Source organism: Oncorhynchus mykiss, chromosome 18 (assembly GCF_013265735.2).
Source record: "Oncorhynchus mykiss isolate Arlee chromosome 18, USDA_OmykA_1.1, whole genome shotgun sequence".
Taxonomy (NCBI): domain Eukaryota; kingdom Metazoa; phylum Chordata; class Actinopteri; order Salmoniformes; family Salmonidae; genus Oncorhynchus; species Oncorhynchus mykiss.
This window is the reverse complement of record NC_048582.1, coordinates 23,948,258-23,972,954: the sequence shown is the minus strand read 5'-3', so window position 1 is coordinate 23,972,954 and position 24,697 is coordinate 23,948,258. Positions and strand designations below refer to the sequence as shown.

Here is a 24,697-nt window from a genome sequence, read left to right as displayed (position 1 = left end):
CCATGACCAGCTCTGAAACCAGATTGCATAGCAGAGAAGGTATGGTGAGATTCAAAATGGTCGGTAATCTGTTTGTTGACTTGGCTTTCGAAGACCTTAGAAAGGCATGGTAGGATAGATATAGGTCTGTAGCAGTTTGGGTCAAGAGTGTCCCCCCCTTTGAAGAGGGGGATGACCGCAGCTGCTTTCCAATCTTTGGGAATCTCAGACGACACGAAAGAGAGGTTGAACAGGCTAGTAATAGGGGTGGCAACAATTTCGGCAGATAATTTTAGAAAGAAAGGGTCCAGATTGTCTAGCCCGGCTGATTTGTAGGGGTCCAGATTTTGCAGCTCTTTCAGAACATCAGCTGAATGGATTTGGGAGAAGGAGAAATGGGGAAGGCTTGGGCGAGTTGCTGTTGGGGGTGCAGTGCTGTTGACAGGGGTAGGAGTAGCCAGGTGGAAAGCATGGCCAGCAGTAGAAAAATGCTTATTGAAATTTTCAATTATGGTGGATTTATCAGTGGTGACAGTGTTTCCTATCTTCAGTGCAGTGGGCAGCTGGGAGGAGGTGTTCTTATTCTCCATGGACTTTACAGTGTCCCAGAATTTGATTATTTGAACCTGCTGTATAGTGCTAGGGCAAGAAACCAAATGTAGGACTGAGTTTGTGAAACACAATTAGTGACAGGTCTATGTGAGTGTCACACCCACACTGCCCTGACCCACCTAGATAAGACAAATACCTAGGGTGAGAATGCTGTTCATTGACTACAGCTCAGCGTTCGGCACCATTGTCCCTGTAAGCTCGTCACCAAGCTTAGGACCCTGAGACTGAACACTTCCCTCTGCAACTGGATCGTGGACTTCCTGACGGGCCGAACCCAGGTGGTGAGGGTAGGCAACATCACCACCACGCTGTCCCTCAACACCGGGGGGGCCCACAGGGGTTTGTGCTTAGTCCCCTCCTGTACTCCTTGTTCACCCACGACCGTGGCCATGCACGACTCTAACACCAAGTTTGCTGATGACACAACGGGGGTAAGCCTGATCACTGGCGACAATGAGGCGGCCTACAAGGAGGAGGTCAGAGACCTGGCAGTGTGGCGCCGGAACAACAACTGTCACTAAGACCAAGGACCTGATCGTGGACTACGGGACACAGGGGGATGAGCACGCTCCCATCCACATCGCAGGGACTGCAGTGGAGCGGGTCAGGAGCTTCAAGTTCATCAGTGTCCAAAGCACTTAAGAACTTAAAATGGTCCGCGCACAGTTGTGAAGAAGGCACATCAGCGCCTCTTGCCCCTCAGAAGGTTGAGAAGGTTTGTCATGTACACTCAAATCCTCAAAGTTCTACAGCTGTAACATTGAGAGCATCTTGACTGGCTGCATCACTGCTTGGTATGCCAACAGCACCGCCCTCGATTGCATGGCGCTACAGAGGGTGGTGCGGACAGCCTAGTACATCACTGGGGCTGAGCTCCCTGCCATCCAGGACCTCTATATCAGGCGGTGTGAAAGGAAGGCCCGGAAAATCATTAAAGACTCTAACCACCCAAGCCATAGAATATTTGCCGTGCTGCCACACGGCAAGCGGTACCAGTGCATAAAGTCTGACACCAACTGGCTCCTGAACAGCTTCTATTCCCATGCCATAAGATTGCTAACAAAATGGCTACATGGACTGAGTTGACCTTTTTGTATTTTATTCTTCGCACTCTCTCTATGCACATTACTGCACACAAGCACTCACTCCATCATTTGCTCACAAACACACATGCACATACATTTATACTGACTCACACCCCCACTCACATCATCATATACCCTGCTGCTACTCTGTTTATCATATATCCTGACGCCTAGTAGCTCTATAGGGCCAATATCCCTACACATTAGTAAATATGGTACTGGAACTGAACCTGCATATATTGTAGTATGCTTGTTTTATCGTGTTCTTTTAATATCTCGTGTTTTGATTCTACCTTATTTTTAGTATTACATAGTTCTTGATAACTGCATTGTTGTCGTTAGAGCTTGCAATAAAGGCATTTCACTATGTTTGTGCATGTGATGTTGAAATGTGAAATTTATGGGCGAGTCCTAATATGCCACAGGGCAAACTGTACTAAAAAGCCACAGGTGGCAGATTGCGCCTTTACGCGCTCCACTCAACATGTGTAGCCTTTCTGCGGTGACCAGGACGCTCCAACTCACAGTTCACCACCGCCAGACACTGTCAGTGGCGCTGGACGGCTTTGTGTCTGGTGGTCGGAGGTTCAAATCCGGAGCCAGCAGACATGTAGGACAAAATTGGCTGACAACGATAGAAACAACTCCGGGGAAGTACAAAACAATAGACGATCTACGTGGACCTAGTTTGGCCACGACGGTGTATTGGCTGTTCGTGAAGGGATATGCAGATAAGAGCCATGCGATGCAGGTAAAATGAATCCCACAGTGCCTCGCTTAATTCCTTGTGTATGGCTAACTGCCTACGTGTAGTGAGTGCACGTTATCGAGCGAATTAAGGAATATCGACGTCATTTTTAACGATGTAGACTAAGAAGCTAAATTCGATTTTCCATCACAATTATAATGAATGTGAATTTTAAGAATATTTCGCAAGAGAAAAGTTAAGTCACTTATTAAACTATCCAGATCATTTCCCATCAATGAATGTCGATGTAACTTGTTTTGATGACAGCTATGATTAAAAAAATGTAAAGGGTTGCGCTGATCGAATCTGGTATCAGGTTAAGTATGACACTGGGTCACCGATTTTATGCTATGTATTTTTTATTAGCTAAGTAATAAGTGGTAAATGCAATTTTCTTATATATGGGCTCTCTTTCTCACCTTGCATGGCAAATAGAGAACTGACTTGTTCCTGACAACGATATTATAATATACTCTTGACAGAAGTAGTTCCTGCTTCTGAGCCGGCCTGTCAGAGTAGAGACTGGGCGTGGTTTAGACTCACCCAGCCTATCGTTGATTGTTGGCACAGAGCTGGTCCCAGCCCCCGGGCGCTCCAGCGGTCAGTCCTTGTAGTTGTGTAGAATATACAGTTATCAGGCACCTGGCTCCTGTTATCTAACAAAATACCGTTTGTTCTCGCAACACTAAGTTCTGAATGTGCCCCTCCAACTCATTGCACAGTTCCTGTCTTCATGTTATTCTGTATTTTTCCATCACGAGAAAAGCCCATGGCCCTAAAACTGTTAACAATGTCTCAAGTCAGCTATGTTGCATAACACATATACCCACACAAGCCAACAGCAAATAATATTCCATCACATATGATATGGTAAGGGCTATAGTGTATAACACAGAACCTCACACAAAGCCTGAGGTGTGGTGTATATACCACAAAACCCAGAGGTACCTTATTGCAATTATAAACTGGTTACCAACGTAATTAGAACACTTATAATGAATTATACACTGCTCAAAAAAATAAAGGGAACACTTAAACAACACAATGTAACTCAAAGTCAATCACACTTCTGTGAAATCAAACTGTCCACTTAGGAAGCAACACTGATTGACAATAGATTTCACATGCTGTTGTGCAAATGGAATAGACAACAGGTGGAAATTATAGGCATTTAGCAAGACACCCCCAATAAAGGAGTGGTTCTGCAGGTGGGGACCACAGACCACTTCTCAGTTCCTATGCTTCCTGGCTGATGTTTTGGTCACTTTTGAATGCTGGCGGTGCTTTCACTCTAGTGGTAGCATGAGACGGAGTCTACAACCCACACAAGTGGCTCAGGTAGTGCAGCTCATCCAGGATGGCACATCAATGCGAGCTGTGGCAAGAAGCTTTGCTGTGTCTGTCAGCGTAGTGTCCAGAGCATGGAGGCGCTACCAGGAGACAGGCCAGTACATCAGGAGACATGGAGGAGGCCGTAGGAGGGCAACAACCCAGCAGCAGGACTGCTACCTCCGCCTTTGTGCAAGGAGGAGCACTGCCAGAGCCCTGCAAAATGACCTCCAGCAGGCCACAAATGTGCATGTGTCTGCTCAAAAGGTCATAAACAGACTCCATGAGGGTGGTATGAGGGCCCGATGTCCACAGGTGGGGGTTGTGCTTACAGCCCAACACCGTGCAGGACATTTGGCATTTGCCAGAGAACACCACGATTGGCAAATTCGCCACTGGCGCCCTGTGCTCTTCACAGATGAAAGCAGGTTCACACTGAGCACGTGACAGACGTGACAGAGTCTGGAGACGCCGTGGAGAACGTTCTGCTCTCTGCAACATCCTCCAGCATGACCGGTTTGGCGGTGGGTCAGTCATGGTGTGGGGTGGCATTTCTTTGGGGGGCCGCACAGCCCCCCATGTGCTCACCAGAGGTAGCCTGACTGCCATTAGGTACCGAGATGAGATCCTCAGACCCCTTGTGAGACCATATGCTGGTGCGATTGGCCCTGGATTCCTCCAAATGCAAGACAATGCTAGACCTCATGTGGCTGGCGTGTGTCAGCAGTTCCTGCAAGAGGAAGGCATTGATGCTATGGACTGGCCCGCCCGTTCCCCAAACCTGAATCCAATTGAGCACATCTGGGATATCATGTCTCGCTCCATCCACCAACGCCACGTTGCACCACAGACTGTCCAGGAGTTGGCGGATGCTTTAGTCCAGGTCTGGGAGGAGATCCCTCAGGAGACCATCCGCCACCTCATCAGGAGCATGCCCAGGCGTTTTTGGGAGGTCATACAGGCAAGTGGAGGAAACACACACTACTGAGCCTCTTGTTTTAAGGACATTACATCAAAGTTGGATCAGCCTGTAGTGTGGTTTTCCACTTTAATTTTGAGTGTGACTCCAAATCCAGACCTCCATGGGTTGATAAATTTGATTTCCATTGATAATTTTTGTGATTTTGTCAGCACATTCAACTATGTAAAGAAAAAAGTATTTAATAAGAATATTTCATTCATTCAGATCTAGGATGTGTTATTTTAGTGTTCCCTTTATTTTTTTGAGCAGTGTATATTTTTGGGTCATTCCCGTGGTACACGGTCTGACGTTATTTTGTGGCAGATGTAAAGACTAAAAACTGTTATAAATGGCCTATTTGCGAGATTTACTTATTTCAATAGGCATAGGCTACTGACTAAAATCTGGGTTTATAATTGCAATTCAATTTTGACATGGTTTGCTGAGTTGCATGCAGGTAGCCTATAGCCCCCTGATAGGCCAACATCTAATTTTAGGGAAAAGTCTACAATGAAAATGTTTAGAATGATACATTTGCAATAGAGCTGTGACCATGATCACAATTGATAACTGCAGCACTCTCAACCGGTGCTCTCTTTTTCAGTCTCACCCCTACCAATTGAATGAATGTATACTATTGTTACACAGAAATATGGTATAAGAATACCCTATACTCATCAAGAAAAAGCACAAACAACAGTACCTGGTTTCCCTTACCTATTGAAATCAAGAAGAAGAAAATAATAATGATGAAATAGACCAGTTTACTGCTGTGCTATGTCACATGTACTGTATCTATATCTGTTACGGTGAGTGAATGAGGACCCAAAAGCGAACTAACTTAAACAGAGCTTCTTTAATAACCAAACATAGGTAGGCTCAGATAGACCGGCAGATTCCGACAGGACAGGACAAGGTTACAGCAAACATGACGATAGTCTGGCTCAGGCATGAAACACAACAAACAAGAATCCGACAAGGACAGGAACAAAAACAGAGAGAGATATAGGGGACTAATCAGAGGGAAAAAGGGAACAGGTGGGAAACGGGGTGACGAGGTAGTCAGGAGGAGACAAGGAACAGCTGGGGGAAAGCGGGGGAGAAAAGGTAACCTAATACGACCAGCAGAGGGAGACAGGGTGAAAGGAAAGGACAGAGACACAACATGACAATACATGACAATATCAATAAAGACTAGGGTAGGCCAATTTTATTTTGTAGATATTCTTAATTGAAATAAAAGATCAAGGTGGTTCTGGAAGTATTCTCAGGGTGATTATTGGGTTGTATAAACATCAGTGCTCCCCCCCCCCCCCCACAATGCTGGCCTTCAAATTAGTTTCTAAAGTCAGGCAAGACTGCCTCTGACAGGCCTGCTGCCTGAGGTTCAGAGAAACAACCCTTCTCTAACTGTGTAGCCTACTAGAAACCAGTTCTTTCAAAAGGGCATAATGCTGTCTTGAACTTACATAGTTGAGTCTAATGTAACCGTTACAAATTATCAGTCATTTTGAGAAATAGGGCTCACATGCGAGCTGTCACTTCGCATAAGAAACCTTCTCTATTTGAAAAATATCCTTTTCTATAATTCTCATTTGCAATTATGAATTTACCATGTTAAATATAACTGTACTTATTTATTTGTTAAACGTTAGCCCACAGAATGAAGGGTTTTCAAGCCTTGTACAACTTTTTTTACCCCTTCACAAACCATGGGTCGGACCAAACCGAAAGCATAATTGGCAGCAGGGCGATCCAATCATAACATTTGGAATTGAGTAGTACTGTGAAAGCCAGTATATATGGTGGTTAAATCATTTCACATCCATCAAATTTATCATAGCATATTATTGAGGGGGTCAAATTGGCTCTGATATGTGAGATCATGACCCCCCCCCCCCCCAAGTTATGCACCTGGCTTCATGGTTGATTTGACTAATTAGGTTAATAAGTAGTTTATATACACTGAACAAAACATTAGGAGGACCTTCCTAAAATTGAGTCCACCACCTTCTTCCCTCAAAACAGCCTCAATTTGTTCGGGAATAGACTATAAGGATGCTGGCCCATATTGACTCCAATGCTTCCCACAGTCGGGTCAAGTTGGTGTACATTTCCAGAATCAAAGATCTTCTCTTTTCCCCCAACCCAGGTTGAACACAAGAAACTGTACGGGCCCATCTGGCGCTCGCGGTTCGGCCCGTTTGATGTGGTGAACGTGGCGTCTCCAGAGCTTATATCCCAGGTGATCCGTCAGGAGGGCCGCTACCCAGTCCGGACAGAGCTGCCACACTGGAAGGAGTACCGCGATATGAGGGGACAGGCCTATGGACTCCATGTGGAGTGAGTGGCCGATGAACCACATCAAGGACTATTCCTAGATTGGGTGTAGGAAAGGGAATAATACTTACACCCACTGTTCCCTCAAAAAATGTTGGGGCACTGAGGACATTTTAGTTCTTGTGAGCGGAAACTTTCATGTGAGAATTTTGTGCAACTTCCGCCGCACGTTTACAGTAAACCCTGCGGCTGTACCATTACAGTTTTAGACAGTAGCCAATAGGCTATTGTGGCTATTTGAGCGTAATGTAGGTCTACTGTACCAATAAAACCAATGGAACAAATCCCATAACATTTTCACGTGGAAATAGCTTTTGATTTCTGTGATATAGCTTACAGTAGTGTCATGTCTTTACTATCATTAACTGAAGACTGATAGTTTTTATCAAAGATTCTCTGTAATTAGTTACTATGCGATCAACTGAATAATCACGTAATTATTTAACTATGAAATCGGGGCACCAAGGAAAAATATTCGGATTACAAAGTTATAATTTCCTATGAGTCATCCATACATCAATTGTCTTAAATCATTGATTTATTACTAACTAAGTAATTCATAGAAATGAACCGGCATGGCGGCTAGTTAGACAAAGGGGAAATGGGGGGGGTCGACTAAGAAGTCACTACAGAGTTAATTATAACCATTAAAATGCTAATCCTTTACACATGAACGCTCACTCATTCGGGAACAATTGCAATCAATATATATATATATATATATATATTTACGCTCAGTGTGTCGTCTTGATCGCTGGTGAAAAGTCTTTCTTTTGTAGAATTGTCCGTCTCTCTCCCTCTCTCTCTGTCTTGGTTAGAGGGGATAGTTAAAAGTGACATTCGTTTTAGAATGGATGTTTCGGCGGTTGTCGTTCTTCACGTTCAATGATACCAAATTCCTAGCTGCAGACTAGTAATCAATATCAAAGACTTGTTCTTATTCTGTCGGTATCGATAGTCTTAAGAGTTTAACCACGTGGGATGGTTAAAAGATTCTACAACCTTTAGCCATCTCGTAATTGAGGTAAGCTCGGTCTACAACCTTTGTCCCCCTCCTAATGGAGAAAAACATGGTCTAATGATAATTTCTGAAAGTTGGGTTTTATTCAGAATGGCAGAAGAGGGCTGTCCCAGGATGTCTGACCCTAACTGGGCTCAGGGGCGGTCCTCTGATTTAGTTCAAATCAAAAGGGAATTGTATTTTTCTTCATTAAACAGTCCACAATCATATTACACCATTATACAAACAGTATCATACTCACTCATTCATCTTATACAACAATTAGATGTAAACCCCATATCTGAGGCTATTATATAAACAGTGTTATGGTAATGTGGCCACACCGTCTCTCTTGAGCTTCCCAAGTTGTGACAAACGCACCAGTTTGTAGCTGGATTCTTCACCGATCTTTTACACTTTCTCTGGAACATGAAATGTGTTCGTACCTCAAGTTCTGTGAGGTGGAAGGATTTCCTTTGCCCTCTGTGAAAGTTTACCCTCTCTCTAATACTGTGTGTCTATGAGGTCTTCTCGGGAATTTACGACCTCTGACCACAGCAGTCTGGTTGTATAAGCAGAGAGCGGGGGATGGTGCTCGCTGTACTCAAAGAGGGCAACGTCATGACATACCCCCCTGGTGGTTTGGTTCTTGTTTGTTCTGCAAGTTACAAATCAACATAAAATTATGAATACGTGATGTCCTGTTTGTAGATCATCGTTGCAGTCCCCTCTGGTGGTTGAACTTGGTAGGCTTCTCTGAAAGCAGAGCAGTCCACCACAAGGATGGCAGTTGATGTCCGGTTTTGTGATCGCCGTTGCGGTCCCTTCTAGTGATGTACCTTAGTAGGTTCCCTGGAACCTGCAAAGTACCCCAGGGAGGGCCAGGGGATGTCCTGGTTGGTGATTGCCGTTGCGGTCCCCCCCCCCCCCCCCCCCCTCTGGTGGTTTACCTTGGTAGGCTCTCTGACGGCGGGGCATGCCGCCACAAGGATGGGCCGTGGGTGTCCGGATTTGGGGTCGCCTTTCCGGACCCGTCGTCTGGTCGTCGTCCAGACTGGAAGATCTGGGCAGTAACTTCGGCAGATGTTAACAACGCACACACACTCATGAAATATATATAATTACATTAATTCCCCAATGAGCGGCGTTGTGGCACTAAGTGATGGTTGTATGGGGACTTTGTTTATGGCTCTATCACTTCCGAAGTGTCAAAGGAACTGAACTGAAAAGGAATGAAAGCATAAACAAAAGATATGCGAAATATAGTTCTCACACAAAAAAAAACCCATCTAATTGGACTGTATTCTGTATACGTCCAATGTTCTGGCAAAATGACTATCATGGCATTGTCTCTAATGCCATATCTAGGGTTTTCCTACTTGGTGTGTTGCTTAGGTATGATCCTAAGTTGATAATTATATGATAAGTTTACAACTGTAAGGCAGTAGTTTTGGGCAGTCTACAGGGATGACCTATGGACTTCTGGGAAGAAACTGGTGAGTGCTGTAGAGTCAAAGGCCTAGAAGTAAATGTTCAACTTTATTTACTAAGGCTGGTATTTTGCTTGGACCCTTCTAGCATAAATCCTAATTGGATGTTCCGTTGTGCATGTGAGTTCATGCTTACACAAGCGCACATGTCAAGGGAAGAAAAGCAAGTATCCTGGCAGATTACAACCCGTTCAGAATGAGTCTGACGTAGTCAGGTAATTTTCAGGTCTTGGGTGGTAAGACATCAGGGCTAGACTGGAGAGAACCTTTACGAGGCCTGCGCCCGATGGTTGATTTTGGAAAGCGTTGTTGTCTGCTTTTCCACTAATGGCATAATTAGGGTTGGTATCGCTGCTGAGGTCAGAGATCAATCCATTTGCGAGTGGAGGTCTTCTAATTAGCGGGCGAGTGGGGACTACCCCCTCTGATAGCGAGTGGGGACTACCCCCTCTGATAGCGAGTGGGGACTACCCCCTCTGATAGCTTGCACATATTAGAACATTTTGAAAGGAAAAAAATGTTTTTCCTAATTTTCCAAAGTTTGTTTTTGGAATATATTGGGAGCTGCAAAGACGATTTGAATCTATTTATAGACGTTAATGAACCATCAGTACTGGACAGTACTGTGGAAGTTGGATGTGAATGAATTTGCAAAAGTAAATTGAATTAATCAATGATAATGAATAATCAAACCTGTATAGGCTATCTGGGAATTACACTTTAAATTCACCTGGGAAGTTGGTTCATCTAGGTTACTATTGCTCAGTTTAAGGTGTCTCATTTAATTGGAAGAACCTAGAAAGGTATGTCCGACAATTTAAATAAATAAATTGAATGAGACGATAATACCCAAGCAATTGAGATTGCTGGATTATTTTAACGTGATCCACGTTTAGATTTCTAACCCTTTTATTTTTTAAAGAGATGTACTTGTGATTCTTCACCACCAGTGATGCTGAATGCTGAAATCAAACGGAAGTACAAAGGGCGGGGCTTCCGTCGAGCAAGGCGGAGGAATTTAAACGGAACACAGGAAGTGAAAAATGTTCCCTCAGCTTAGCCTCTCGTGCCAGCTACAGTGCCTTGCGAAAGTATTCGGCCCCCTTGAACTTTGCGACCTTTTGCCACATTTCAGGCTTCAAGCATAAAGATATAAAACTATTTTTTTGTGAAGAATCAACAACAAGTGGGACACAATCATGAAGTGGAACGACATTTATTGGATATTTCAAACTTTTTTAACAAATCAAAAACTGAAAAATTGGGCGTGCAAAATTATTCAGCCCCCTTAAGTTAATACTTTGTAGCGCCACCTTTTGCTGCGATTACAGCTGTAAGTCGCTTGGGGTATGTCTCTATCAGTTTTGCACATCGAGAGACTGAAATGTTTTCCCATTCCTCCTTGCAAAACAGCTCGAGCTCAGTGAGGTTGGATGGAGAGCATTTGTGAACAGCAGTTTTCAGTTCTTTCCACAGATTCTCGATTGGATTCAGGTCAGGACTTTGACTTGGCCATTCTAACACCTGGATATTTTTATTATTGAACCATTCCATTGTAGATTTTGCTTTATGTTTTGGATCATTGTCTTGTTGGAAGACAAATCTCCGTCCCAGTCTCAGGTCTTTTGTAGACTCCATCAGGTTTTCTTCCAGAATGGTCCTGTATTTGGCTCCATCCATCTTCCCATCAATTTTAACCATCTTCCCTGTCCCTGCTGAAGAAAAGCAGGCCCAAACCATGATGCTGCCACCACCATGTTTGACAGTGGGGATGGTGTGTTCAGGGTGATGAGCTGTGTTGCTTTTACGCCAAACATAACGTCTTGCATTGTTGCCAAAAAGTTCAATTTTGGTTTCATCTGACCAGAGCACCTTCTTCCACATGTTTGGTGTGTCTCCCAGGTGGCTTGTGGCAAACTTTAAACAACACTTTTTATGGATATCTTTAAGAAATGGCTTTCTTCCATAAAGGCCAGATTTGTGCAATATACGACTGATTGTTGTCCTATGGACAGAGTCTCCCACCTCAGCTGTAGATCTCTGCAGTTCATCCAGAGTGATCATGGGCCTCTTGGCTGCATCTCTGATCAGTCTTCTCCTTGTATGAGCTGAAAGTTTAGAGGGACGGCCAGGTCTTGGTAGATTTGCAGTGGTCTGATACTCCTTCCATTTCAATATTATCGCTTGCACAGTGCTCCTTGGGATGTTTAAAGCTTGGGAAATCTTTTTTTATCCAAATCCGGCTTTAAACTTCTTCACAACAGTATCTCGGACCTGCCTGGTGTGTTCCTTGTTCTTCATGATGCTCTCTGCGCTTTTAACGGACCTCTGAGACTATCACAGTGCAGGTGCATTTATACGGAGACTTGATTACACACAGGTGGATTGTATTTATCATCATTAGTCATTTAGGTCAACATTGGATCATTCAGAGATCCTCACTGAACTTCTGGAGAGAGTTTGCTGCACTGAAAGTAAAGGGGCTGAATAATTTTGCACGCCCAATTCTTCAGTTTTTGATTTGTTAAAAAAGTTTGAAATATCCAATAAATGTCGTTCCACTTCATGATTGTGTCCCACTTGTTGTTGATTCTTCACAAAAAAATACAGTTTTATATCTTTATGTTTGAAGCCTGAAATGTGGCAAAAGGTCGCAAAGTTCAAGGGGGCCGAATACTTTCGCAAGGCACTGTATATCACGTTCTAAGGACAAAATAGGGTCCCTTTCACCATGGAAAGGGTGGGTTTACTAGTGATGTCTCACATTAAGCCTTTCGGCATACTTTGCTAGCGTTATGTTGACCGGAGCGACACGGTACATAATATGATATGCCTGTAGTCTGTCCACACTGGTGTAGGCAACTAAATACTTGGGCTCGGTCACCGAACGAATATCTTCTAATTTCTAACCTTTCTGACTCTAGTACCGTTTGGCCTAACGGACTAAATCTGGAATTTATCACTCATTGCTCTGATGCTAAAAACCACTACTGGAGACGCTCTGGAGCCTCTTCAAATGGGAACACACACACACAACCAATTTGAATGTATACAAAGCAGTCTGTTTGCACAATTGATATATAGAATTCCACAGCGAAGTCTAATTCTATCAAAGTCTAATTATATTATTTTCCTCACAACGGGGCGTCATAAATGTATATTATCAAAATGACCCAAACGTGCATCCTAGTTTTAAAGTCCTCACAGGGGGCACCAGACTTCATTAACTTAAGACTGATAGTTTTTTATAAAAGATTCTCTGTAATTAGTTACTATGCGATCAACTGATTAATCACGTAACTATAATTAACTATGAAATTGGGGCACCAAGGAAAAATATTCAGATTACAAAGTTATAATTTCCTAAAATAACTTTTCAGATATTTTATCTGATCAATTAGTCTTCAAATTAATGAATTGTTTATTTTAACTCACGTTAGTCTCATTCCAAACGTTGGTTATCTGCACAAACCCAGTCTTCACTATAATTGTCTTAAATCATTGATTTATTACTAACTAAGTAATTCACAGAAATGAACCGGCATGGCGGCTTGTTAGACAAAGGGGAAATGGGGGGGTCGACTAAGAAGTCACTACAGAGTTAATTATAGCCATTAAAATGCTAATCACTTACACATGAACGCTCACTCATTCGGTAACAATTGCAATCAATATATATATATTTACGCTCACTGTGTCGTCTTGATCGCTGGTGAAAAGTCTTTCTTTTGTAGAATTGTCCGTCTCTCTCCCTCTCTCTTGGTTAGAGGGGATAGTTCAAAGTGCCATTCGTTTTAGAATGGATGATCATTTCTCAAAGTTGGGTTTTATTCAGAATGGCAGAAGAGGGCTGTCCCAGGATGTCTGACCCTAACTGGGCTCAGGGGCGGTCCTCTGATTTAGTTCAAATCAAAAGGGAATTGTATTTGTCTTCATTAAACAGTCCACAATCATATTACACCATTATACAAACAGTATCATCCTCACTCATTCATCTTATACAACAATTAGATGTAAACCCCATATCTGAGGCTATTATATAAACAGCGTTATGGTAATGTGGCCACACCGTCTCTCTTGAGCTTCCCAAGTTGTGACAAACGCACCAGTTTGTAGCTGGATTCTTCACCGATCTTTTACACTTTCTCTGGAACATGAAATTTGTTCGTACCTCAAGTTCTGTGAGGTGGAAGGATTTCCTTTGTCCTCTGTGAAAGTTTACCATCTCTCTAATACTGTGTGTCCATGAGGTCTTCTCAGGAATTTACGACCTCTGACCACAGCAGTCTGGTTGTATAAGCAGAGAGTGGGGGATGGTGCTCGCTGTACTCAAAGAGGGCAACGTCATGACAGTAGCTTATATGTGGTGTTCAATGCAGGCCTATATTGCATTAGATTTTTAATAGCGTTTTTACATTATGAAACGCTTGTATTAATAATGTTTTACTTGGTCTGTAACACCATGGGCCAAATAGTTGACTGTAAATGGTATTGTATGATGCAAGAAACCACTTTACAAAATAAAATGTATTATTGCTGCCATACAGAGAATTAGACAAGGTAGGACATTCAAGCATGTCTCAAAATACAACACTGCCCCTTTAATTAAGATGTAAGCTTTTTACCTGATTAGCTTTTCAAAGAGAGTACTCACCCCCCTTGGCATTTGTCCTATCTTGTTGCCTTACAACCTGGAATTAAAATATATATTTTTTGGGGGGGGGTTGTATCATTTGATTTACACAACCACCACTTTGAAGATGCAAAATATATTTTGTGAAACAAACAAGAAATAAGACAAAAGAAACAGAACTTGAGCATGCATAACTATTCTTCATAACCTCTCTTGGCAGGTTTGTTGTGGTGCCATATTATTTCCATTGTTTAAATAATGGATTTAAATGGTTCTCCGTGGGATGTTCAAAGTTTCTGATATTTTTTTAGAACCCAACCCTGATCTGTACTTCTCCACAACTTTGTCCCTGACCTGTTTGGAGAGCTCCTTGGTCTTCATGGTGTCGCTTGCTTGGTGGTGCCCCTTGCTTCGTGGTGTTGCTGGGGCCTTTCAGAACACGTGTGTGTGTGTATACATACTGAGATCATGTGACACTTAGATTGTACACAGGTGGACTTTATTTAATTAATTATGTGTCTTCTGAAGGTAATTGGTGCACCAAAGAAAATAGGAAAAACGCCAAGGGGGTGAATACTTTTGCAAGGCACTGTATATTTGAGCAATAAGGCACCTCGGGGTTGTGGTATATGGCCAATATACCACAGCTAAGGGATGATCTTATGCACGACACAACATGGAGTGGCTAGATACAGCCTGTCAGAAAAATCCGCATTCAGGGCTCGAACCACCCAGTTCATAATTTTGATACGATCACAGAAGAAAAAAAACGTTAATCTATATAGTGCAAACTAATGCGGCGAACTCAAGAAAGTTAGGTCTCTGCATGGCATTTCTTCAGCTCGCCAGTCCTGGAGGAGGTGCGTAGCATAGAGGGAACATTGCTTACACCCTATGCTTCAAAGATACACTATGACTGTTATTGGTGATAAATCATTGCCTTGGGTAAAAGCAATGTTTGTCTGGTTTGAGGAAACCATGGTCCTACAGGTAAACTTGTTTCAGTAGTTCCTCCAACTCAACATTATCCATCTAACCTACAGGTAACTGCCAAAATAAAGGAAACGCCAACATAGCGTCTTACATGGGGCATTGGGCCGCCGCTGGTCGCCAGAAAAGCTTGAATGCGCCTTCGCATAGATTCTACAAGTGTCTGGGAACTCTATTGGAAGGATCTGACACCATTATTCCATGAGAATGTAATCGTTTTGTTGATGGTGGTGGAAAGAGCTGTCTCAGACACCGCTCTATAATCTTCCATAAGTGTTCAATTGGGTTGAGATCTAGTGACTGACATACACACTTTAAACCCCCTTCGCTCCATTGAGAATTTCAATTTCAAAAGTCACTGAGATCTCTTCTTCTAGCCACGGTAGCCAAAATAATAGGCAACTGGGCATTTTTAGACATGACCCGAAGCTTGGTGGGATGTTCCCCTGCTTAATTAACTCAGGAACCACACCTGTGTGAAAGCAGCTGCTTTCAATATACTTTGTATCCCTCGTTACTGAAGTTTTCTCTTTATTTTGGCCGTGACCTGTAGATATACCTCCACCCCTTTATTCTGAATATCTACTGTAGATTCACTGTCTGTCTTCTCTCCTCTCCTACAGTAAAGGCCTACAGTGGTACCGTATCCGTAGTGTCCTGAATCCAAAGATGCTGAAGCTAGCGGAGGTGTCTGCGTACGCGCCTGTCATCCACCAGGTGGTAGGAGACCTGCTACAGCGTATTGAGAGGCTCCGCCTCCGCAGTCAGGACCACACCACCGTACCAGACCTCACCGCAGAGCTCTACAAGTTTGGCTTTGAAGGTGTGATACCATTGGTTCATTCACAATTTTTGTATGCCCCTTCAGAAACACACACACACCCAGTGGGGTTGGAAGCCAGGGTCTGCCACAGTGCCCATAGAGCAGCTTAGGTGCCTTGCTCAGGGGCACATCGGCAGGAGATGGCATCTCGGATACCTAGAATCCCACCAGCTCTGTGTAGTCCTCATTGTTCACTGTGTTCTGTCCATCCCTGCAGGGATCTCTTCCATCCTGTTTGAGACGCGGCTGGGTTGTCTGCAAGAGGAGATCCCTAAGGACACGCTGAAGTTCATCGCTGCAGCCAACGACATGCTAACCCTGTCTGAGACCGTCCTCTTCCTCCCGCTCTGGACACGCAACGTCCTGCCCTTCTGGAAGCGATTTGTACAAGCCTGGGACGACATGGTGAATGTAGGTATGTTTGCAAATAATGTCAGGGGCTCCTTCTATTGAGCGACAAGCGGACTTAAATGTGTAGGTGGAAAGTAGATATGGTAGGTTCGACCTCCACAATGCAAGCATATGGTTGTTTCTATTGCCCTGTCAATTGCACGTCAGCCGCTAAGCACCGTTGAGAAGTGTCGGAAATCGCAGACCTATGTGGGAACTTTGTTAATGTGGGAGGCAACCCGTCTGCCTAGGGAGACTAACTGTTGAGCTATGTTCACTATTGAGACTCATTTTGTGTGTGTTTGTGTGCATCCCCTGCATGAACGTGTGTGTTGAATGTATTTCTACATAAACCCTCAGCTCAGGGTCTGATTGACCATAAGTTGGCGCAGATGGATGCTCAGGTGCTTGCTGGGAAGAAGTTGGACGGGATGTACCTCACCTACCTGCTGTCCTGTGATAAACTGACCCTGGGAGAGGTGTACATCAGCATCACAGAGCTGTTGCTGGGCGGAGTGGACACGGTGAGAGGAGAGGGTCATGGGAGGTCATACAGAGAGGAGGGTGGTGCCATGCACAACAGCAGGGTCACGTTCAGTAGGGTACACCGTAAACAAAACTTTTGAAACAGAAAATGAACATGTGAATTTCTCATTGGCAAAATGCTATTATTTACTCTATATTTCAGTGTTTTCTTCTGTTTTGTGACTACTGGACACGTCCTAGGGAATGAGGTGTATTTTGGCTTTAAGATTACATGATCCCAGGTGGCGCAGTGGTTAAGGGCGCTGTACTGCAGCGCCAGCTGTGCCATCAGAGTCCCTGGGTTCGCGCCCAGGCTCTGTCGTAACCGGCCGCGACCGGGAGGTCCGTGGGGCGACGCAGAATTGGCCTAGCGTTGCCCAGGTTAGGGGAGGGCTTGGTCGGTAGGGGTGTCCTTGTCTCATCGCGCACCAGCGACTCCTGTGGCGGGCTGGGCGCAGTGTGCCCAGCCCGCCACAGGAAAAAAAAAGATTACATGATTCTGCCCAGGCCATAAATTCCTTTAGTTTGTTGATATTTTGATATATTGATATTTTGATATATTGTTGTTGATATTTGCAGTGTAATTATTATTATTTTTTAGTGGGTACAATATGTAGTCGTACACAACCGCATGTAACCACAGACATACACACAGTAACCATACAAACACAGCAGGACCTGCCTGACTGCATTCCCTGGTGCAGTCTGGGCTTGTCTTTGTCAAGAGCCACTTGCTGCTATCTGGGATCTGTTGCGGAGTAAAACGCCAAGCCTCGAGCTCTATTTATTCCACCCTTTATGTAACGTCATCAAGATAAAAATGTGTTTTGCTCACTGGAAATCAGTGTTTTCACTTTTATTCAATGACTAGATGTCACTTGAAAGGATCTAATGTTCCAAAGTCATTTCCTCAGCTGCTTTAATGATGAATTGATATCAATAAATGTTGATGATCACTTGATAACTTGTCTCTGATACAGCCTCCACCACTCCCTCAACTTAATTTTTGTAAAAAAAATTTAACATCAGCATTTTAATTGTCCAAGTCAAATTTCCCCGCAGGGGCAATAAAGTATACTGAACAAAAATCTAAACGCAACAATTTCAAAGATTTTACTAAGTTACAGTTCATTTAAGGAAATTAGTCAATTGAAATGTATTAATTAGGCCCTAACCTATCGATTTCACATGACTGGGAACACAGATATGCATCTGTTGGTCACAGATACCTTAAAAGAAAAAGTAGGGCCTGCCAAGTGGCACAGCGGTCTAAGGCACTGCAGGGCTTGAGGCGTCACTACAGATCCAGGTTCGATCCCGGACTGTGTCGCAGCTGGCCGCGACTGGGAGACCCATGAGGGGACGCATAATTGTCCCAGCGTCATCCGGGTTAGGGGAGGGCGCATGTACCTTGACACGGTCGCCAGTTGTACGGTGTTTCCTCCGACACATTGGTGCAGCTGGTTTCCGGGTTAAGCGAGCAGTGTGTCAAGAAGCAGTGCGGCTTGGCAGGGTCGTGTTTCGGAGGACGCGTGGCTCTTGACCTTCACCTCACCCGAGTCCGTATGGGAGTTGCAGCGATGGGACAAGACTGCAACTACTAATTGGGGTAAAAATAATAATAAAATGAGAGAAAAGCTGGGGCATGTATCAGAAAACCAGTCAGTATCTGGTGTGACCACCATTTGCCTCATGCAGCGCGACATCTCTTTCACATCGAGTCGATCAGGCTGTTGGTTGTGGTATCTTACTCCTCTTCAATGGCTGCAAATTTGCTGGATATGGGCGGAACTGGAACACGCTGTCGTACACGTCGAACAAGATTATTCCAAACATGCTCAATGGGTAACATGTCTGGTGAGTATGCAGGCCATGGAAGAACTGGGACATTGTCAGCTCCCGGGAATTGTGTACAGATCCTTGCGATATGGGGACGTGCATTATCATGCTGAAACATGAGGTGATGGCAGCGGATGAATGGCACGACAATGGACCTCAGGATCTCGTCACGGTATCTCTGGGATTTCAAATTGCCATTGCTAAAATGCAATTGTGTTCATTGTCCGTAGCTTATGCCTGCCTATACCATAACCCCACCGCCACCATGGGGCATTCTGTTTACAATGTCGACATCATCAAACCGCTCGCCCACACGATGCCATACACGTGGTCTGCGGTTTGGAGGCCGGTTGGACATACTGCCAAATTCTCTAAAACAACATTGGAGGTGGCTTATGGTAGAGTAGTGAACATTCAATTCTCTGGCTACAGCTCTGGTGGACATTCCTGCAATCAGCATACCAATTGCACGCTCCTTCAAAAATTGAGACATCTGTGGCAGTGTGACAAAACTGCACATTTTAGAAAAGAACCCAGAGTCTCTGGTGGCACAGCTAGCACTGCGATGCAGTTCCTTAGACCACTGCGCCACCCGGGAGGCCTTTAATCGGCTTCTTGATGTGCCACCCGTGTCAGGTGTATGGATTATCTCGGCAAAGGAGAAATGCTCACTAACAATTGTGCACAACATTTGAGAGAAATAAGCTTTTTGTGAGTGGACAATTTCTGGGATCTTTTATTTCAGGTCATGAAACATGGGACCAACACTTTACATGTTGCGTTTTTTTATATTTTTGTTCCGTATATATCATATCACTTCACCCTAAGTAAACCCCTCTTTCTTTCTATCGTCCTTCTCCTTTCGCCTCAGACGTCCAACACCTTGTCGTGGGCATTGTACCAGTTGGCTCGCGACGCCGCGTCTCAGGACAGGCTGTACCTTGAGATCATGTCTGTGTGTCCGGGAAGACAGCAGCCCAGATCAGAGGACCTGAGCAGGATGCCCTACCTGAAGGCTGTCATCAAGGAGACTCTGAGGTGAACACACACACGCACGTAGGCACGGGTGCATGTACACGCACACACATCCAGGTTCTGAGGTGAACACACACACGCACGTAGGCACGGGTGCATGTACACGCACACACATCCAGGTTCTGAGGTGAACACACACACACACGCGAGCGCACCAAGAACAGCGACCTGCAACTGGCCTCTTGTTTTGAGCATGCCTGGTCAAAGAGAGATTGTGTGCATGCGTGTGCTTGCATTTCCCTTTCCCTAATTATACCGATGATGATAATGACTGATAAGTGAGTGCAGAGGGTCAAGGTATGGGACATGCTTTTTGGACAGTGTATATAAGGGGGGGGGGCGGCAGTGTCCTTATATAACCTGAACGGTGTGTTCAAATGTTGTAAAGAACAGGTGTAAACTAACAGTGAAATGCTTACGGGTCCTTCCCAACAATGCAGAATACAATATATATATTTTTAATAATAATAATAAATAAAAGACATTAACACAAGGAATAAATACACAATAAGTCATGTTTACTTGGCTATATACACGAGGTATCAATACTAAGTCGATGTGCAGGGGTATGAGGTAATTGAGGTAGATATGCATATATCGGTAGGGGTAAAGTGACTAGGCAACAGGATAGGATAGACAGAAGCAGCAGCGTATGTGATGAGTGTGGATGTGTGTGTGTGTGGCAAATGTGTGCCTGTGTTACCTGTGGTTGAGTGTGTCAAGAGAATTTAGTTCTCGTGTTCATTAACCAATATAGTTCACAAGCCGTCTCACATTGTCTGCCACCTGTTAAACAATAATACAAGCCCAAGGGCTCTCCCCTCCCTGGGTGAGGACAGAATGTCCTGTAAGGAACACAGTATTCCAGCCGGTCTGACGATAACTCCATTAGTTTCTAACAAGGAACAGAAAGTCTTTGTTCTAATTCAGAACTAAAACCACACACATTATATTCAGTGTTATGATTATAATAAGATGCATACATTCATTACAGTGACAGTAGTGTTCTGTTTAGTTATAGTTCTACGTTAAATGTATACATCCTTTAGTCATTATTCATAAAAATCCCATAACAAGTGTGTGTATGTGTAAGTATGCGTCAAAAAGAGTGTAAAAAGGGTCAATGCAGATAGTTCAGGTACCTACAGTTGAAGTCGGAAGTTTACATACAAATATGTTGGATTCATTAAAACTCCACACATTTCTTGTTAACAAACTATCGTTTTGGCAAGTCAGTTTGGACATCTACTTTGTGAATGACACAAGTCATTTTTCCAACAATTGTTTACAGACAGATTATTTCACTTATCATTCACTGTATCACAATTCCAGTGGGTCAGAAGTTTACATACACTAAGTTGACTGTGCCTTTAAACAGCTTGGAGAATTCCAGAAAATGATGTCATGGCTTTAGAAGCTTCTGATAGGCTAATTGACATCATTTGAGTCAATTGGAGGTGTACCTGTGGATGTATTTCAGGGCCTACCTTCAAACTCGGTGCCTTTTCGCTTGACATCATGGAAAATCTAGTCTGGAAATTGCTCCCAAGGATGAACCAAAACACCTGAAGGTACCACATTCATCTGTACAAACATAGTACGCAAGTATAAACAGCATGGGACCACGCAGACGTCATACCGCTCAGGAAGGAGACACGTTCTGTCTCCTAGAGATGAACGTACTTTGGTGCGAAAAGTGCAAATCAATCCCAGAACAACAGCAAAGGACCTTGTGAAGATGCTGGAAGAAACAGGTACAAAAGTATCTTTATCCACAGTAAAATTAGTCCTATATCGACATAACCTGAAAGGCCACTCAGCAAGGAAGAAGCCACTGCTCCAAAACCTCCATAAAAAAGCCAGACTACGGTTTGCAACTGCACATGGGGACAAAGATCGTACTTTTTGGAGAAATGTCTTCTGGTCTGATGAAACAAAAATAGAACTGTTTGGCCATATTGACCATCGTTATGTTTGGAGGAAAAAGGGGGAGGCTTGCAAGCCGAAGAACACCATCCCACCCGTGAAGCTCGGGGTTGGCATCATGTTGTGGGGGTGCTTCACAAAATAGATGGCATCATGAGGCAGAAAAATTATGTGGATATATTGAAGCAACATCTCAAGACATCAGTCAGGAAGTTAAAGCTTGGTCGCAAATGGGTCTTCCAAATGGACAATGACCCCAAGCATACTTCCAAAGTTGTGGCAAAATGGCTTAAGGACAACAAAGTCAAGGTATTGGAGTGACCATCACAAAGCCCTGACCACAATCCTATAGAAAATTTGTGGGCAGAACTGAAAAAGCGTGTGCGAGCAAGGAGGCCTACAAACCTGACTCAGTTACACCAGCTCTGTCAGGAGGAATGGGCCAAAATTCACCCAACTTATTGTGGGAAGCTTGTGGAAGGCTACCTGAAACATTTGACCCAAGTTAAACAATTTAAAGGCAATGCTACCAAATACTAATTGAGTGTATGTAAACTTCTGACCCACTGGGAATGTGATGAAAGAAATAAAAGCTGTAATAAATAACTATTATTCTGACATTTCACATTCTTAAAATAAAGTGGTGATCCTAACTGACCTAAGACACAGAATTTTTACTCTGATTAAATGTCAGGAATTGTGAAAAACTGAGTTTAAATGTATTTGGCTAAGGTGTATGTAAACTTCCGACTTCAACTGTATATGGTTAACTATTAATTAGAAGCTGTTCAGGAGCCTTTTGCTCCCAGACTTAGTGCTCCGGTACCGTTTGCTGTGCGGTAGCAGAGAGAACAGTTGATGATTTGGGTGGCTGGAGTCTTTGACAATTCATAGGGCCTTCCTCTGACACCAGCTAGTATGGAAATCCTGAATGACAGGCTTATAGAAAGAAATTGGCCCCCTCCACCTCTTCCTATATGGTCATAGCCATTTCTCCCGTGTGTCCTTGATTTTCTAATGATTCAAATGCTCAATAACAGCATCTAGGTCAGAATCACAACCTGCCATTGCCAACTCTCTCTGGTGTTCAGGTGTATTAAAACTTTACTAAATACCAATGCTAAGTACCTTAGTACCTTACTGAACATTCCTCGCCACACAAAGGATTATTTAAGGCAGTCCTACAGAGGCTCCCATGTTGCTGAAGCTGTTCTCTCTGCAGGATGTACCCTGTAGTTCCAGGGAATGGCCGTCTAACCGTAGACAATGACGTTGTTGTGGACAACTACTGGTTCCCAAAGAAGGTAGGGGCAGGCGATGACGAGAGAAAGATAAACACCCCTCTCTTTCACCTTTGTCAATACTTAAGATTTTTTTTTTTTTTTATCCCCCGAAGGATGTGATGTAATTTCCATGAAATTCTGTCACTCTCTTTACTTCCTATACATCTACTTCTTCCTATTCCCCTCTCCCAGACCCAGTTCCATCTGTGTCACTATGCTGCCAGTCATGACGAGCGGGAGTTTGTGGATGCAGAGTGTTTCAGGCCTGAGCGTTGGCTGCGAGGGGACCCAGAGTCGTACCAACACCACCCCTACAGCTCTATACCCTTCGGGGTGGGCGTGAGAGCCTGTGTGGGCAAGAGAGTGGCAGAGCTAGAGATGTACTTTGCCCTCTCCAGGGTGAATAAGAGAAGTATTTCATTGAGATTTTCAAGGAAGTATTGAGTAATAAAAAGCCATCAGTGCCAAAATGATGTTACCAGACGGTTGAAGGTGATTGTTGTTGGATGATTTTGTCCATCATCTGTGGTGATTGGCTAATGTTAAGTCCCCAGAAGCAATCGGAGAGAGTGTGGGAACTTAAGTGTGCAACACTTACTACAGGGGTGACGAACCCCATTTTTATGAGCTGCGCAATATTCTGCTTTTACTACCCCAGTTGACAAAATTTGGCATGGGATATTATAAAATACTTAATTTTATGGTTGTAAACTGATTATCTGGCTAGAGAGACATCAGACAACCAGGTGGCCCATTAACACTAAACCCTTGACCTTGAACTCTTGTCGCCCCGCTACAGCTGATGCAGCATTATGAGATCCAGCCAGAGGACGGGGCCCCGACCACAGAGCCCAAGACTAGAACACTGCTCATCCCGTCCAAACCCATCAACCTGCGCTTCCTACCCCGAGCCTGAGGAGGGTGCCAGGGAGTTATAGAAAGGGATTGACAGGAGGGCCTGGTGTTGTGCTGTGATGTGGTAACCTCCAGTCCCCTAGATCCCCTTAAACATAGCCGCAGGAAGTAGTTTGGGTGGGGGGCGATGCTGAAAAATAAAGTTTGCTCGTGATGGCTATATCGGATACAATACAATACTTTAATAAATGCACATTGGTGTTGAGGAGAAATTTATCACTGTGTGTGTGTGTGAAGGGCATTATAATTAGATGCTAACACACTTTGAATATTTGTCTAGGGTATTGGCCATCAACCTTTTACTGCATTAAAAGTCTCTATGAAATGTGAACTTATTGTTTTCCTATGTCCTATATTAGCATTTAACAAGTGCTGGAAACTCTGTGGTCCATACACAGATTAAAAGATGGGTTTTTATTTACGTTAAATATTAGTTTGTATTGATGTTATTTATTAGGTTTAACTAAAGTTGTGTTAAATACAGTAGGTTGCAACTTGAAATATAGGTTTGTTAATAATATAACATAACAGTTGGCGTTGAATCACATATTTGGTTTCAACAAATTAATTTTTTATTTTATTTATTTAGAACATAACTCATTTACTTGTAACTTGTTGAAGCATATTTTTTTTTACAGTACAGGCCACATAAGCACCAATACTGTCGGCAGTTTTATGGATGATTAGGCCTACATTTTACATCTCACATGTGGGCTATATTATAGGCCCATAGCCAACCTAGACATATTTATTAAGTAGCCAATATGGACCACAGCCACAGCTACGTAAAGGCA

At 43.7% G+C, this 24,697-nt stretch overlaps 1 protein-coding gene across 2 annotated transcripts; it reads left to right on the top strand.

The window, feature by feature from the left end:
- The first annotated feature begins 1,640 nt into the window (after nucleotides 1–1,640).
- On the top strand, nucleotides 1,641–24,231 carry LOC110495869 (cytochrome P450 27C1). 2 transcript variants are annotated; one of them, XM_021571365.2, is made up of 9 exons: nucleotides 2,098–2,427; nucleotides 6,867–7,057; nucleotides 15,791–15,990; nucleotides 16,208–16,405; nucleotides 16,741–16,904; nucleotides 19,616–19,782; nucleotides 22,928–23,009; nucleotides 23,181–23,387; nucleotides 23,788–24,231. In XM_021571365.2, exons 1-9 carry the CDS (start codon nucleotides 2,161–2,163, stop codon nucleotides 23,902–23,904), a joined length of 1,593 nt encoding a protein of 530 aa, XP_021427040.2. In that variant the 5' UTR covers nucleotides 2,098–2,160; the 3' UTR covers nucleotides 23,905–24,231. The 2 variants fall into 2 exon arrangements, 1 of the variants encoding a protein (XP_021427040.2); XR_002469483.2 differs by lacking the exon at nucleotides 22,928–23,009 and having other exon boundaries at nucleotides 1,641–2,427.
- The last annotated feature ends 466 nt before the right edge of the window (nucleotides 24,232–24,697 follow it).

Excerpts from the sequence above, each read along its gene's own strand:
- LOC110495869 (XM_021571365.2), top strand. The coding sequence starts at position 2,161 with ATGTGTAGCCTTTCTGCGGTGACCAGGACGCTCCAACTCACAGTTCAC. Across the intron at positions 15,991-16,207 it reads CTACAAGTTTGGCTTTGAAG|GGATCTCTTCCATCCTGTTT; the intron begins GTGTGATACCAT and ends CCATCCCTGCAG. Across the intron at positions 19,783-22,927 it reads GTCATCAAGGAGACTCTGAG|GATGTACCCTGTAGTTCCAG; the intron begins GTGAACACACAC and ends TTCTCTCTGCAG.